The sequence below is a fragment of the Clupea harengus genome, chromosome 17 (assembly GCF_900700415.2).
Source record: "Clupea harengus chromosome 17, Ch_v2.0.2, whole genome shotgun sequence".
Lineage (NCBI taxonomy): Eukaryota > Metazoa > Chordata > Actinopteri > Clupeiformes > Clupeidae > Clupea > Clupea harengus.
Genome location: NC_045168.1, coordinates 2,739,358 through 2,756,857, shown reverse-complemented (window position 1 = coordinate 2,756,857; position 17,500 = coordinate 2,739,358). Strand labels below are relative to the sequence as shown.

Sequence of the window (17,500 nt, the reverse complement as noted above, 5' to 3'; positions counted from 1 at the left end):
TGTGGAGGATGTGGCTGGCCATAATGGAACGAAAGTCCTCTTAATTTCAAGAGATCACAATCGGAAAAAATAGGGATAACCGCACCTAATCTCCGACCAAAGTGGTAAGACCGATGAAATTGGAACCTGCCATGAGGTGAGGGTATTTTCCTCCTCTCCTCACTAACTTCTGGGTGTTTTGTACCAGTAGGTGAGGAAATGCTCTCAATGGTGGAGCTTTGAAACACATTAGTGTCATGCGAGAAGCTGTTGAGAGGGATGCGGGTCCTCCAGCCTGGGTTCGTCTGGCTTGGAAGCTAATGAATCGTTTTGTTGTTGCTGGCACCCCTGTAAGAGATGAAACGATCTGTCATACGGTGGCAGAAATTGAATGATCTGCCACTTTTCGATAGAGAAATTACAGAGGAAAATGACTAACGCCTCTGAGGTGTGCAATTACACCCTCTCCGACGATTGTCGCCTCTTTTAAAACCAATTTTGAGATTTTTTTTCCTATCTCTCGCTCTTCCTCACTCTCTCTTTCTCTTTCCCTGTCTCTGGCTTTCTGCCTCTGTCTCCCATCTTCTCTCTCTCACGCTCTCTCATAAAGTACAAGGAATAAACCCACTCAGTGTGTCCTCAGGATTTAATTTGTAGTTTTCACAGCTGCTATAAAATGCACTAGGTGACATAGTAGTCTGTCTCCGGCTTCACAACGTGAAGATAATTTAGGAACTCTCCAGCCACTCAGAAAGAACATTCTGGAACTTTCCAGTCACTCAGAAAGAACATTTTGGAACTTTCCAGATATTCAGAAAGAACATTCTGGAATCCTCCTGTCTTTCAGAAAGAATATTGTGGAATTCTCCTCCCTCTCAGAAAGAAAAATCTGGACTCTCTCAGCCTCAGACTCTCTCAGCCTCAGGTCTCCTAATACAGAGCAGAGCACACAGAAAGACACAGAAACAGACTTGTTTACAGGGGAATAATCAGGCAGTGAGGTGGTTGTAATTTTTACCAGTGCTCATTACCGCCAATGCTAGTTCCCAGGCCGTCACATCTGATGGTGGGGTGGTTGTAGGGTGTGCCGGAGTGGGGTTGGCTGGGGGGAGACTGATGGTTCATTTACTTTCGTTAATTAGAGCTGGGGTCAGGGTTAGTCCACCAGGGGATAGGGGGTCTGGGAGCTGTCTGTACGATGCAGCACACTCCTCCACTCTGCACTCCACATCTGTGTTGCAGTCGCCCTTAAACAGCGCCCAGCTCCGGCCCAGATGTGGCCCAGGTCCATTTCAGATCCTGCCGCCATCTGGGTCATTTGTTCAGTACGCTGTTGGCCTCACAGGCGAGGTCACATACTCCTCTAATTACACAGTGCATGTTGAAGGTGATTGGTGTCCCACTGCTTTACCTTACATAGGCATACAGTGCTCGCCAGATATGTGTATTTCTGGACTTGCTCTGCTGCAGCTGATGATCAAAGTACAAATCCAAGCCATTATGGTGTATGGAGTATTTATTTATATATTTGTGTATTTATATCAAGCACGCTCTGAAGCTTTTTTTCCACCACACACATACTGGCATCATTTCTGTCGAGTTCCTTTATGTTGAACTCTGTGGAGCATTGAAGCAGGACTATGGTTTAACTGCTTTGGATGTCTTGCTGGTTTCCCATTCTTCAATAGAAAATACTTTTTTGGCACTTTTGTATTACTTTTTTTGTAGTAGGCCTACATCTACATCTGCCAGTGAAAAGGTTAGGCTTCCCACTGCTTTTGTTTCCTTACAGGCTTGTTCCTCAGATTCCCTGTTTTCTGATTTAGCATTTGGTCCTGCTTTTCCGTCCGAAAATACATGCAAAAGACCTTATGGTTACTGTTGTCTTTGCATGTACAGTGGATGGGGGCTGGTCGTGCTGGTCACCTTGGTCCAAATGCTCCGTGACGTGTGGAGGAGGGCACTACATGCGCACACGCACCTGCAGTAACCCCCCACCGGCCTACGGAGGAGACATCTGCCTTGGACTGCATACTGAGGAGGCGCTGTGCAACACACAGGCGTGTCCAGGTACTCACACACACACACGCGCGCGCGCACACACAAACACACACACACACACACACACACAACACACACACAGTATAGCACACCCTCAATTGTACTTCTGTTGCAGAGCTGTGTCTTCACATACATACACACTCAAAGGTATATACACTGTCAAATACACATCTTCACATACACACACACACACACACACACACACACAGAGAGAGAGAGAGAGAGAAAAATATACAAGCAAAACAAGCAAAAATGCTGTTGATTTTCTCATGACATACAAAGTCACACACACCTTTTATTACACTCTACCAGCAGAGCATAAATGAATGTGTGTGTCAGTGTGTGGTGTGTGTGTAGCGAGGGTTGAGTGCCACACCTTTGCGAGAACTGCACAAAAAGCGAAATGTCACCCTTTGCAAGCATGCGTTAGAAACCTAATATCCTGTTTCAAGCGAACGCATTCAAATTAGAAAAAACAAGCCGATGAGGTGATTGGAGCTTGTGACTGGACCAGGTCCAACCTATCAGGGCCCATGAGAGGGTTAAGAGCAGAATGCTGGGAGAAGCGCTTCCCCTATGCAAATGCCAACCCATCCGTTAGCCGTGCCCCGACAGATGCTCTCTGATGACCTTTTATCTGCCACGTCCAGCCCCTCTCCATCATCCAGTTAATTACACTGAGTCTGTGGCAGGGCACTCTCCAAGGCACTCCGTAGAATGTTAGTGTGGGTTGCCGACGAATACAGCGGAATGTTAGTGTGGGTTGCCGACGGATACTGCTGTGAATGTGAAGCCCCAGAAGGGTGTTTTACTGCAATGCGGTCATCCATTCTGTCCTGTCAGGAGCTGGCTTGACCCTTTAGTGCTGTCTGACCTCACAGGTGTATCTTTAGCCAATGTGTGTATGTGACTTAGTCTTTGTTATTTCCTTACCATTGGATGTTTTGTTCCTCAAAATCTGTGTAATACTTTATTGTTATAGCCCAGATGGGAAAGTCAACTATCTGTCAGTAGGTGTTTAACTTATAAAACACTCAAGAAACTTTCAATATCCCTACTGAGCCAAACTCTCAGATGTCCACTAAGACTAACTACAACCCTATAGAACACCAAGTTCATACAGGTTTATACAGTGACTTAATTCATCTGTGTAATAAGGGACCCTTAATGTGGAATCTGTTTCCCTTAATTTCATCTTAAATTGTTTAACATGGTAGCTCTTTCATTAGACCTTAATTGTTTACCCTTGAAATAAAGAATATAATTTATGGCACTATTTAGGTTGTTTTTGGTGTTTAAATGGGGTCAATTCATGGGTCATTTCATTAGTAATAAGAAAATAATTTTCATCAAACCTGAATCTATGTAGAGATCTACTTAATGTTCCCCTTAAATCAAGTGTAAGATAGTTTTAACTATACCATGTTGAATGTGAAGGTGTTATTGTATGTTTTGAATCATTCTAGAGCCATATTATTTCAGGTTGAATGTGAAGGTGTTATTGTATGTTTTGAATCATTCTAGAGCCATATTATTTCAGGTTGAATGTGAAGGTGTTATTGTATGTTTTGAATCATTCTAGAGCCATATTATTTCAGGTTGATCACATTGTGCTCACTGAGCTTCTCTGCCCCTCCCCGCTCTAGAGAGCTGGTCGGACTGGTCCGAGTGGACCCGCTGCGACGCCCAGGGTGCCCAGGGTGCCCAGAGCCGCCTGCGCCACTGCGACGTCCTCTTCCCCACGGGCAACCAGTGCTCGGGCAACAGCAGCGAGACGCGGCCCTGCCCGCCCGACTCCAACTTCATCCCAGGTGGGTCGGCGCTCGGCTCTGAGGACCCTATTGAGCGGCGGACAAGCGGGGATCTCCCTTTATTGACAGCCCTGTAACGCGAGACACACAGAGCCATCGATCGCTGCAGCTGCGCAGGAGATAATTAGGCCCTCATCCTTTTCCTCTGTCTCTCACCCCCACCCCCCCTAATCCGAGACTAAGTAGTCAGATCGAACAAATGCATTACAGCGATACGTTACAGTATCGTTTGCATTCACAAACACGAGGGCCACTCGAGATACTCATCCTTCATGTGTGAGGGCAAAGGAAGAGCAGCAAGTCTTTAATAACTCTGCACACGACCGATCGAGTATCGCCTGATTGGCACAGAGGTAATGAGTAAAGAGTAAGGAAAGGTGATGGAGATTCGCATTAGGGCACGCAGTCGCCCCTTAGTAAAGAGGAGATGTGAAACTCCTGTCACATTCAGTGCGAAACTGGTACAAATATTATGTGTCCCCTCCAACACCCCAGGCCCTTCTCCCTGAGTTACATTCTATTACAGCTCATTACAACAAAGTGACATACTTCATTTCTTTTAACGAGTCGCACAGCTTATCGTAAAGCTCTACAGGTGCAGCGTTAATTATCAGCCGTTTGATTTTTACGACTATCCATTCCTTTTTGGATTCGCCAGTCATTTTTTTTCGCTACTTCTTTCGCGGACTGCTATTCATCACCCTAACGAGTGCAGTCTCTCCCCGTCCTGACCTTGTTTCTTTCTCTCTCGCAGAAATATCCATCGCTCGCTCCAGTCAGGATGACCGGCGGTGTGGAGGTAAATGTTTTATGCCATCTCAGTTTGACAGACTTCTAATGAGCCTAGCTGTAGAATACAGTCGAGGCTTCTCCCTGTGGCATGGGACCAGGCTGGCCAGGCGTGTTTTTGTCCTGGTGGATAGTTTGGATATGTCTGTGGCCATTCATCAGTTTGACATATGTAATCAAGCTTAATTTTGAGTATCCTTAGGTACAAAGTACTTGAATGAGTGAGTAATTAAGGGGTTTTTGATACAATGTACTTAAAGCGTAAGTTGATACTTAACATAGTAAGTGCTCAAGTAATCTCTTAAGAACGTGAGCTGAGTTCAATAGGATTCCTAGTTTAACTGATTTAATTTGATTAGTGTGAATTAGCAGCGTTGCCTGTAGCACACAGTGTAGCTTTGCAACAGTTAAGAACTTTAGCGGATTTCTGATTTTCCCAGTTGCATCTGTCGATGTTACTCTGGGATTTCCGTGATCATGATCACTCTCTCTCTCTGTCGACAGACTTTAACGTGTTCCACATGATCGCAGTGGGACTGAGCAGCTCTATATTAGGTTGCCTGGTGACTTTGCTGGTGTACACCTACTGCCAGAGATATCAGCAGCAATCCCACGATGCAACGGTGATCCACCCAATCTCGGCAGCACCCCTGAACACCAGCATCACCAACCACATCAACAAGCTGGACAAGTATGACTCTGTGGAAGCCATTAAGGTCTGTGTCCTCTTTTACCCTCTCTCATCAAACCATTAGCATACTCATCATGTGTTTTAATGTAGAACCACTACTTAGAGCTGAATGTGTTGTGTGTGTGTGTGTGTGTGTGTGTGTGTGTGTGTGTGTGTGTGTGTGTGTGTGTGTGTGTGTGAGTTGTGCTCGTGTGTGTGTGAGTGTGTATTTGTGTCTTGTCTATGTGAAGCGTTGTGTAAGTGCTCATGTCTCCATACACTGCTTTCTCCAAAAGTCATGAATAATCAAGCGCTCTCAAGGTAAACTGGCAATGTGCTCGCTCCTTAGGCGGTTCAGCACTATTCTATTTTACAGCATCTTTTCTCGAGCGAGTGCCTTTTTTCCTTAATAGGACTGAAGCATGTTGAGTCATTTTGCGAGGGCAGAAGACAAGCGCAGGCATCCACTACATGTGGAGAGAAAGTGTACTTAATTACGGCAGCGAGTACCTCAGTGCCCACACGATCCGCCGCTCGGCCCAGAGTTACATCCTCACCAGGGGAAAAATATTCATCTAATTTACGCTCTCGTGTGACCAATGATTTTGTTGGTCAAAGCTGCTGTTGAATAATTTGCACTGTGAAAAATAAGGATTGCGAATTGCAGAAATAGAAGACAATTTAAAAGACCTGTAATATTTCTTCCCTCGGAAGCCAGTATAGTGAGAAAGGTTTCCATCTCTTATGAAACAAAGGTCAGCAGTTCAGCTCAAAAGAAATACATCAAATCATTCATAGTACAGTGAGGTATCTGTGGTTATGGGAGAACCATGAAATAACAGACTAACCCCCAACATGTTATCAACTACTTACAACTCCAGAGAAAAGTTGTCAGTTGCATCAATGATTATGCACTTAAGAGAGAGCCAGTGTCAGTGTATGCAGTTATGCTGATGTATTTCATGTAATTATGGGTCATTTAATGAGAATGATTAGGTCTGGGCCCCCCGAGTCTAATGCAGGTTTGCATAGTGTTTGTCATGTAAGTGATCAACAGAAATATCTGCCATGACAAGAGTCCTTTGCCTTTACGCTTGCCCCCATGGCCTTCTAGTGGTCCAGTGGCCAGAAGGTATAGTATTTGAGTTTTCAGTCGGGCACCTGACAAAATTCGTCATGTTTGAGATTTTTGACTACTTTTGCTGTACCAGACCAAAATATCATCCGAAAAGATCCTACTCAAATATTTGGCCTGTTGCTACCTAGCTCAGTGCACTACGGCGCAGAAGGAAGAGAAATGAATGAAATGCTCGTACACTAAGTCCTAGGACACCAGTGTGAAAAGAAATTAAGGAAATGCTCGTGCCCTCAGTCATAGGACACCAGTGTGACTCTTGCCCATTCCTCTTTGCAGCCTGACGTTTCCGTACTGTTGCCCCTGGACGACCACAGCTTGCACCAACCTCTGTCCTCTAACATTGGCGTGCCGTGTGGCCTGGAGATTTTCTACTAACACCCTCGAGCAGAGCTCAGCCTTCCGCCTACTTTACAACTCTCTACCTACCTACTCTAACTCCTACTCCTACTCCTTCTTCCTCTTCTTCCTCTTTTTCTTCTTCTCCTTCCGAACTCTGCCACCCTCCCGAGACACCCCCTCACGTATGTCAGGTCGGCCGGCGCTAATGCCCTCTCCCCCCTCCAGCCCCTCACCATCCATAAGCCATCCTCTCCACCCATAGTCTTACTCACTGGCTTTGGAGAGGGCAGTGTATCTCCTCGCATTTCTGTTGCCTCACCCACCCCCCACCCCCACCCCCTGCCCCTCACACGCCCCCATTTTCTGTTGTATGCACGCTGTTGGGCTCTGCATATATTTTTCCATTTTTTTTTCCTGTCATCTCGTCTTCTGTTAGACAAATCTCTTGTCCTTGTGACTTTTTTGTCATTCGTTACTGTCATCACCATGCAGTGATCTTTCATTTTTTCAGTGGCACTTTTTATGGAGAGAGCAGCCAGGTGATAACTTTAGTTGCCAATTGCTTACTTGTAAACAACCTAGAAGCCTCTTATCTTACCATTTGATTTAATTACAGTGCATGATATCCACTTAAGTTGGCTTGGCCTCATTCGTTTTGGTCACATTCTCTGACATGTAAAGTGAAATGTTCATGTAAAAAAAATCTTAATATGTTGAGGTCACAATTAAGTCTGTTTGATGAGTTTTTTCATTTATTTTTAATACAAGGTTTAGGACATTTCAAGACGTTTTACATATGTACGTGTTTTCTCTCACCCACAGGCATTCAATAAGAATAACCTGATACTGGAGGAAAGAAACAAGTACTTCAACCCTCAGCTTGCCGGAAAAACATACACCAACGCATACTTCACAGACGTGAATACCTACGACGACTATTAAAGGGATTACATGTGACCAGTGCTGTTTGGACGGATACCCAAGTATCTGCATCACCATCACCATCACCCATCACCTCATGCTTACTGTAGTAGATTTGTCCTTCTGTTTTTTTTTGTGCTTTTTTGTGGTCTTTTATGAGATGTGAGAAACCTTCAATGTGGGACCATGTTACTGACCTCTGCCAGCCGACGCGTATTCAATACTGTGAGACTCGCATCCACACCAACTGGGCAAGTTAGTGTGGAAGTTCGACGTCAGTTAGTGTCTCTTCAGGTGCCTCTGGGAGTTCTCCAGGAGTAAACTACCGCTGAGAATACTCGCTGTTCAGCTCTCACTCGCATACCGGACAGAGGCAAAACCCTGGAATGAAGTTTTTTTTTTCTCTCCAGAAAAAAAAATCTAAATAAAATGAACTTGAAGAGGGAATAATCACTGTTTTGATCCCTGTGAACTATATGGAGCCTGACTAAATAAAACGATAAACTAAAATGTCCTTTTTGTCTTTAGCGGATGATGACGCCACAGGAGTGCTTTGCATGACTTCATCGGATGTGTCCTCGGTTGCTTCATGTCTTTGCATGGTTGATCGCATTCCAGTGTCTGGGGCCTTGTCATCCTGGAGACAGCTCTGTCTGTTTGTGCTGAGTCAGCAAGCCCCTGTGCCTCGCTGAGGACCCCTCCGGGGTGCCCAGCGCTTTTGCCCGCCCAGAAAGAAGAGTTTGGCCGAGCCAGACTTAGTCAGACAATCATGGTGTAGATACAGTACTAAGGGGGGCGCTGGCTAGTTCTGCTCTGTAGCCAATGGAGGCTCTTGTTAATTGAAATTTGATGGTTGAAATATCAATGTTTTTGTTGTATAGTGAACTCACTACGAACTGTATGTCTGTTGTAGCTTTCTTCAGTTTTAACCATTAAACTACAGGTTCGTTTGACCATCGTAACTCATTCATTCAAGTCACTCACCTTTGGACTGTATACAGCGTGAGCTGAAAGTGTGAAACCGTATATGAATATTTTTCCTTAACATTTTGAGTATTACAAGCACATGGCAATGTTACATAGCTTGTTGACAGCATAGTAATTGTGCTACACTTGAAAAAGGTGCTCTTTAACACAAGCTAATTGATAATTATGCCAACTGTTTTTATTCTTTACTTTGAGAAAAAAAAAAGAAAACCTCTATCAAAAAATTACTTTTCTGTTATAGAACTAAATATTCAATGCTACATGTTTACTATTTCTACTAATTCCGCTTTTGTTTTGTTCTGTTTTGTTTTTACCTGTAAGTTTGGTTCAGCTCGTTTTCAATGTGCATAAATTAAACTCGCTTCATATACTTGATGCTCGTCATTGTCTGGACTCTACAAGTTCTGCAGCGTGTACCCTGATATCTGACAGTCAGCCAGAAGTCAGCCGGAAGTCAGCCGAGAGTGCTTCCCTGCAGTAGCTGTCTAGGAAAGTATGATAAATAGTGCCGCTCCCAGGGGGAAGGATACGTCAAGGATACCTGGGCGTGACATGTCTGACAGATGTGGGTGAGGTGGCTAAGCGCAGCAGTGTTATTCCCCATCAACCTTCACCCTGATGGGCCATCTGTGTGAGGGGTGATTGGCTGTTGGCAATTAATCAAGCCTGGGCCTCCCTACCTGTGTGTGTGCATTTGTGTGTGTGTTGTGTGTGTGCTTGTTTCACTTTGTGTGTGAGTGTTCGTGTCTCTTTGTGGCCATATGTTTGTGTCTGTTACTCTTTGTCTGTGTGAGCCCGTTTGTCTGAGTCTGTCGATGCTCATTTGTGTTTGAGAATTCGGCACAACATTGCATCTTTAATTGAGAGAGCAATTCCACTGCTTGTCTCTACACAAGCTCTTTGATCCTCTTAGTTGTTCCTGTTCTAAGTGAAGTCTAACACACTCCTCTTTGACCCCGCCCCCATCCTGCATCAATGCATTAGAGCAGTGGTTCTTAACCTTATTGGAGGTACTGAACCCTGCGAGCTTCATCAGTGCATTCACCGAACCCTTCGTAATTGGAAAAATAAAATATGATTTCTTCAAAACATAGGTATATATAAAAACGACCCGACATTGCTAGTGTGAACCGGGCTATACTGTGTGTGTCTTGACCCCTGCCGAACCCCTGAGAGTGACTCAACGAACCCCTGGGGTTCGATCGAACCCAGGTTAAGAACCACTGCATTAGAGGCTGATAGGAAGCCAATGAGAGCAGAGAGTAGGGCACGTGTAATACACCGCTAGGAGACCTTGTCAGGTTTCTCCCAGGCAATTTGATTTGACTTGATGGACTGCTTCATGTCAGCTATTTACAGTAATTGCCTCTGGAGACCCCTTCCTCACACACGCATACACATGCAAACACACACACACACCTGACTCATAACTCTCCCCCATGTTGAGATATAGCCTTGTGTGTGTGTGTGTGACATGTAAGCTTTCACAGGCCCGACTCAACCACAACTCATCCTAACAAAGGAGAGAGCCGCCATGCTTTCACCACAGAGGGAGATGCAAGGTCTTTTCTTAATATGTTGTGATACATAGATGCTTGGTGCTGTATTTTTTAACCCTACTTTTTTAACCCTCCTGTAAAAGCACGTTTACAGCGTTTGAAAACATACTCCTGTTGGGAATGGAGTTTAATCCGGTGCTCATAGATAGAACAGTCAATTTCATGTAAAAATGGATAACTTCTTAAGACTTAATTCACAGACGATAAGAAATTACCCATTTTTCTACATTTATATCATGTCCCACGTGAGCATCCTGACTGCCACTGATTCTGGAAAAAAACCAGGACCAGATCTAAACGAGATCTAGTGCAAATCCAGCAGAGGCCGTTTGGACAGATAGCCGTTCTTCCACAGTGTGCTTGCCATTGTTAGTTTCACGCCTCCAGACAGCATCCAGTACTTCTCATTTTCAACTTTCCGCACTCATTGTGCAATTTGAGGTCATGTGGGAAATGTCAGTGCATCTTATGACATTCTGGCTGGCAGGCAAATTACACATTTATTGCCCCCACTGTCAATGTTTCCCATCACTCCCAAGTGTCCTCACAATATGTTATACAAGAGCTTCATTCCTTTATCTGGCACAGTTATGGCACGGGTCAGGCACAGGTATGGCACAGGTCAGGCACAGGTATGGCACAGGTCCGGCACCGATATGGCATGGATCCGGCACAGGCAGCGGTGTGCCATTGCTTGTTTGGAGCCTTCAGACAGCATCTGATAACTGGTGCAGAGCTGACATAGATCTGACCCTGATCTGGCACAGATCTGTTAGGGTGATTGACCACTGGCAATTAATCAGGCCATGGCCCTCGCCGTGTGTGTGTGTGTGTGTGTGTGTGTGTGTGTGTGTGTGTGTGTGTGTGTGTGTGTGTGTGTGTGTGTGTGTGTGTGTGTGTGTGTGATGTGTATGTGTATGTGTACGTGTGCGTGTATGCGAGTGTGCGCGCGTGTGTGTGTGTGCGCGTGTGTGTGTGCGCGTGTGGTGGCGTGCGTGCGTGAGTGTGTGGTGTGGTGTGTGTGTGTGTCTGATGTGGTGTGAATCCAGGTGGAGGCAGCCTGTCCCAGTAGTAGCTCATCCACAGTGTGTGATTGTTTTTCACACCCCTTCCCCATCCATCTCCCCTAATTTCACATCTCTCAGCTCCTCTCCCCTCCTCTCATGTCTCTTCTCAGGTTGATGTAACCCTGTGATCCCCATTTTAAACAGGGTTGTAGCTTTTAGAGGTGCAACTGGCAGAGCATAGCGCGTCCACACCTCCATCTCTGAGTGCACACACAGAGATAAGGCACATGGTCTCGTGGAAGGACAGGCAAGAAATAGAACAAATAATGCAAAATGCAAATAGATTACTAGAGGATTTACTTCGGTCCAAATTGAGGGTTTTCCTGCAGGAATACATCATAACAACGACGCGCCTTGACATTATTCCCATTCCGAACCTGTCAGCTTTCTCACACCTCCACCCAGACAGTGTAGCCTAGCACAATGGAAGTGCTAATGACACACTATAAGAGGATTAGTGTGGAAGACAAGTCACAGTTTGGGGGGTAAGGGGGGGGGGGGGGGGGGGGTTGCTATAGTTAGAACTTTTTTCTTTGTAAGGATCATAAATAATCCACATGACTGCCGTAACTAATGAACAATGCTTTATGTCTGTTTGTTCCACTGTGGTGTCCGTATCAATTTAAATCAATGGAGGCCTACTCCAGATATCTCTGCTTGGTGGAGTCACAGTAGACATTTTCACCAGAGTCTGAGGCCATTTATGCACAATGTCAGCTTCATTTCAAGGTGGGGAGAACCAAGACATTTCTAAATTTAGCAGGGTGGTGCACAAAATAATATGTGGCACTGAGGAAGACGGTTTTAGATGCACATGATATACCAATTACCTTCAGAGAAAAAAATATGCACACATAGAACTTTAAGGGTCTTAATTTCAGGATGGTAGTTGGTCAATAATGCACATTATAGGAAGTTAGAGTGTATCACATGGAAGTTTGTCTGCTGTTCTCCGGGTAAATGAATATATATGCATTATTATTACAGATTTAATTGCGTTATTAACACATTTTATGCGGTGAAGACCCTGGAAATAAACTAATGTATTTTGTCATTACAGTGAGAATATGTCCTGTGTCTCCATTTATATATTCATTTTGCCATAGCAACTTAAAAGCTGGCATTGCTCAGTGGAAAGCCACCTCTACAACAACGCAATATTTGAATACAGATGCCTTGTTGATAGGTGCAAGCTGTTTTCATATCAACAAGGCTGCGGCGATGTCCTTGCTGGCGTTCGGTAATGTCAGAACCGCTCCCCGAGCCCCGTCCTCTCCCGCTCCCATCTCTCAGGCTAATTACCCAGAGTGCCCGGCGCTGACATGACACAAAGACATCAGCCGCATGCCTCCGCTGCCTGGTGCCAGTCTGGCTTTGACGCTGCCAAATGCTCCATTAATTCCTTACACATCCCCAAGGACCACGCCTCGTTGTGGGCTCGTACACAGTTACGCTTCTCCTGACGCCCAGACAATGCAGCGAGGATACAATACACAGGCCATATTATTTTATCATGCATAGCCTTTCCTGAAGGAGAAAGGAATTACCGTTTATTATTTGCTATTTATTAGAGACTGTACACCACCAAGGGTCTTTATCTGTGTAAGAATGGGTTTTAATTGGGCTGTTGTTGATGAAGCCTCTTGAGGCTTTGTATATATTGTAGTGAATGGCGCAGGGAGCAGCCTTCTCTTTGGCGTCTTGCCGTTTATTAACGAAACACAGCATTCAGTCAGGCAAATACGCACAGAAAATCACATACACTCGATATGCACATGAACTCAAAAAGGATAACAGAAATACATTCCAATATTAACACAGGTTCAAAAAATGTAACATTAAGCACATAATTAAACAAACACCATTCACACACGCACAGCATTATGGGGCGAACTATCACACGCACACACACACACACACACACAGGGGACGTGCACAATCCCCCTTGCACTCTACAATATTATGCCACATGTGTTAGTTAATTACATGATCAGCCATGTGTTTGTGTATATTTTCTCAGCAAAGAAAAACACAGAGGTTTCATATTAAGGTCCCCGGGCTGACCTGGGAACGTGGCAGTGGGATCCGCTTACATGTGCACTAACTTTAAAAACAGCACACTAGTGCACCTGGACAATAAGCAGAGGCCCTCCGTCTCCCTGAGCTGTCAGTCCCACGTGTCAGCCACATGTCAGCCACATGTCCCACACAATTTACCAGAGCATTTGCAGCCACCGCCACGTTCTCCGTCACCTCCTCACAGTCTGCATGCGGCCCACGTCACCGTGTCTACCCTAGTGGACACAGATCCATCAGTGTGGGGCGCGTGAGAGGGAGCTGTGTGTGCAGGGAGAGGTTGGTACAGATGGGAAGGTATGCTCCGTAAACATGTGCCACAGTGGAAGGTTTACATTGACATGGTGGCTGAGCACGAACATAACAGTTGGTCCACCCCACATTTCATAAAGTATGAGCTGTTTATTTATAACTGCAGCCGCCTGCAAATGTATTATATATGTAAGACATGACACACAAGCAACTGTGTGTTGATAAATAATATCAGCACTGATGTTCAGTCAGTCACATAGCCTCAGGTGCCAAAGATTGCCACGGGTAACTGATATACATTATAGCACAAAATTGAATATGATATAGCTTTTACACAAAAGGTCCTTCGTCCAAATTGTCAAAAATGGAAATCTGAGTCAACAGATTATGCCTATTAGGCTGGACCAACAAAACGAATTCAGTTAGGGTTCTGACAAAAGCATATCTTGTTGCTAAGCAGCAACTGAAATAGCTGGAGTGTTGTCATAATATCGACTTGAATATGGATGGATATGGATGTCTCTTGTTGGTTGCATAGAATCACTGTATTTCTAACTATCAAAACGAGATGGTAAGTCTTTATTTTGATGGCCGTAATGGACAGCAAACAAACTGTTGCTTTTAAACAAATATTCAATAAACGCGTAAACACAAATCTGCTGAGCCTAACCCTCTACCTGTCCACCAACTGTCAGTTTTAATATATGCTGACCTTAACCACACCTAAAATCTAATTTGTATTATCTATTATATAGTTACCAAAAACAAAAATATTCATTGTTTATATGTTTGCCTATCCCAATGGAGTGGGACCAAAGATGATACAGCAATCCTATATGAGAGTATTATTCTCTGTTAACCAGCTTTGCTGAGGCAGATATGACAACAATATCAAAACTGCCTATGTGTTTTTCCTTGTCATCATTATCACAGCTAAGCTAATGTTGACGTGGGTATTTTGTTAATCTGCCTTAAGAATATGATGATGATGATGATGATGATGTCTTTTTGACCCTTCCAATTAGATATCAAGGCACCAGTCGCACGTGACTCTAGACACCTACTTTGGAACCGATCTGATTCCGATGTGGGCCGGGTAGGCCTTCATCCGATTACGGTGACATTGATTCCAGGGTGACCTGTGGCACTATCTGGGGTTCCTGCTCCCCGCAGACTAACCAGCAGATCATGTCGGCTCTGACTGTAGATGGAAATCTCCCTTAAATCCCCCGCCGTCTCAGCCTTGACTTCCAATTCCCCAAACGTCCGACCTCCAGCTCCTCACACTCAGCCCTCCCCTCCACCCTTCCACCCCCTCCATCCCCTGGCCCTCTCTACACCACTCAGCTGCAGCCAGGCACATTAGCAGACATCATTTTGAATCGCTTTTTTTTATCATTTTGATTTGCTCTTTTGACGGCTTTAATGCACTTCACCCTCTTCATTTTTTATACTCTTTTATTGTCTCAGTTGTAACGCACTTTGAATGACCCCTATGTATTAATTGTGCTATGTTATATAAATAATCTTGCCTCCCTCCCTCCATCTCTCCATCTCTCTCTCTCTTCAGGTGGCAGGCCAGTGGACACTTCCTCCAAGACACGGATTTCATTTTAACCTCCTTTTCTGACCCTGCTCATCTGGCTCCTGTTAGACGTGCTTGGCTGGAAGCACACACACACACACACACACACACTCTTACACATACACACACATACACATACACACACACACACACACACACACACACACACACACACACACATACTCACACACACACGCACACTGGCGGAAGCATGAGTCAGCTCTCAAAGTCAAGGTTCACGGCCTGAAGCTCTGACTTCGCCCCGTAAAGTTTTACAGCAGTGGTCTAGCAAGGTGGAAAAGGTTCAGGTTACGAGAGTGAGTGTTTTCGGTCAACCCGTGTCCTAAGCTAGCTGATTTCACATGACATCTGAAAACTGCAATCTGAAAAAGCAAAGACATGAGCTTAATTGGACTTGTACAGTTCTTGAGTAGGACTGCACTCTCTGAGTTTGAGTCCCTGGCAGCCTGGTTGAGGCAGTTGATGTGTACCTTGGCTGACTGAATAAGCTTTGGTTTGAGGATGTTTAAAACAGTAGGGTGCCTTGGCTTCTCTCTCCTCCATGAAAAAGCTTGATTACAGAAGTTGCCGCATCTCCACATGAAGACTAGCCCAGGGTGTTCATAAGGCATTGAAGTTGCCTGTGTGTGTGTGTGTGTGTGTGTGTGTGTGTGTGTGTGTGTGTGTGTGTGTGTGTGTGTGTGTGTGTGTGTGTGTGTGTGTGTGTGTGTGTGTGTGTGTGTTGTCTGAGAGGACCGACATTGGTATGACGCTGTTCACCAGCCATATGCTGCTCTTCAGAAAGGTGTGTGCTGACCCACTCACCACCACCTGCTATGCAATCCCCCTCAAGCTGTAGGTCCGAGTGCCCGAGAGAAGCAAGACATACCTAACCTACCTGTGTCCAACCCATCAATTAGGTCATAAACCCACCAATTAAATGGTAAATTGATTGCATTTATATAGTGCTTTTATACTCATTAGAGCACTCAAAGAACTTTACATGTTAATGCCTCAGACATCTACCCATTCACACACCGATGACGGAAGCTTCTATGCAAGGCGCCAAACTGCACATCGACAAGGTAAGGGGTTCAGTGTCTTGCTCAAGGACACTTTAACATTCGGTAAGGAGGAGTCAGGATAAGACATCCATTTCTCATTATTTTGTAATTTTTTTTATTTTGTATAATCATCTGTTTACCCCAAAACATCTAGACACCCATTCATTGTGTAAGTCATGACATGCAAATAAGCTAAACCAGTTATCATTATGTGCCAACCAAATGCTTCATCATTTTCAGTGACATGGTATTTTTGGAATGTTTGCTACATTCCTGATCATTCAAACCTTGATTGTTTACATGTGATTGATGAGGATTGATTGATTTGATCCGGGGTAAAAGCTCATAGGCCACTGAGCCAGAGTGGATGCGCCAGGCCAGCATGGCCAGCACTATATCAGACAACATTGTGTTCAGTCATATTTACTTTCTTCACATAATCGTCCACAGCGATCTCATTCAAGTCATCTGGGTCAATTTCAACTTTCTCCACAAAAACAACATTAAGAAATAGTTTGATGCTTAGGTCAGTAGTCCAAATGCTGATTACTGTTTTATTTATTTCATATATGACATAATTATTTCCCTTGAGACATAAACTGCATTTTGAGCGAGTTACTGGCTTTTGCAGGTAATCCATTGTGCGGTGCTGATTGTACAAATCGTTTTGAGAAAGGCATTCACCGTTTTGAAAATGTTGAAAATGATTCAAGAAATGCACCAACTCTAATTAATTTTGTAATTTATGATTCATTTTCATTAATGTGATTATTCCTGAGGGCTGTATTGTTAATCATGACTATTGGATTCCTACATGTTATTGTGTGGTGTAGGTAAATACTCTAATCCCAAAGTGGCAGGGATGCTCACTGTTCAAGGACTTCCTGTATCCATGTGTAGGACAGATCTACTCTGCTTTTCCCTCCATCTCTCTCTACACACACACACACACACACACACACACACACACATACACATACACATACACATACACACACACATACACACAAACACACACACATATATACACACGCACATGCACATGCACATGCACATACACGCACACACACACGCACACGCACACACACACACACACGCACGCACACACACACACACACACGCACACACACACGCACACACACACACACACACACACGCACACACACAATGTCTGAGACAGCAGACGACTTTTATCTGGGAAA

At 44.6% G+C, this 17,500-nt stretch overlaps 1 protein-coding gene across 1 annotated transcript in view; it reads left to right on the top strand.

Moving 5' to 3' along the window:
• Window positions 1–9,068, top strand: part of sema5a (sema domain, seven thrombospondin repeats (type 1 and type 1-like), transmembrane domain (TM) and short cytoplasmic domain, (semaphorin) 5A) — a 114,660-nt gene extending 105,592 nt beyond the window's left edge. Inside the window, exons 18-22 of the mRNA XM_031583958.2 lie at window positions 1,879–2,049; window positions 3,687–3,851; window positions 4,606–4,650; window positions 5,145–5,356; window positions 7,610–9,068. Coding sequence (XP_031439818.1) covers window positions 1,879–2,049; window positions 3,687–3,851; window positions 4,606–4,650; window positions 5,145–5,356; window positions 7,610–7,729 — 713 coding nt within the window. The 3' untranslated portion in view covers window positions 7,730–9,068. The remainder of the gene's footprint in view (window positions 1–1,878; window positions 2,050–3,686; window positions 3,852–4,605; window positions 4,651–5,144; window positions 5,357–7,609) is intronic.
• Window positions 9,069–17,500: the final 8,432 nt, after the last annotated feature.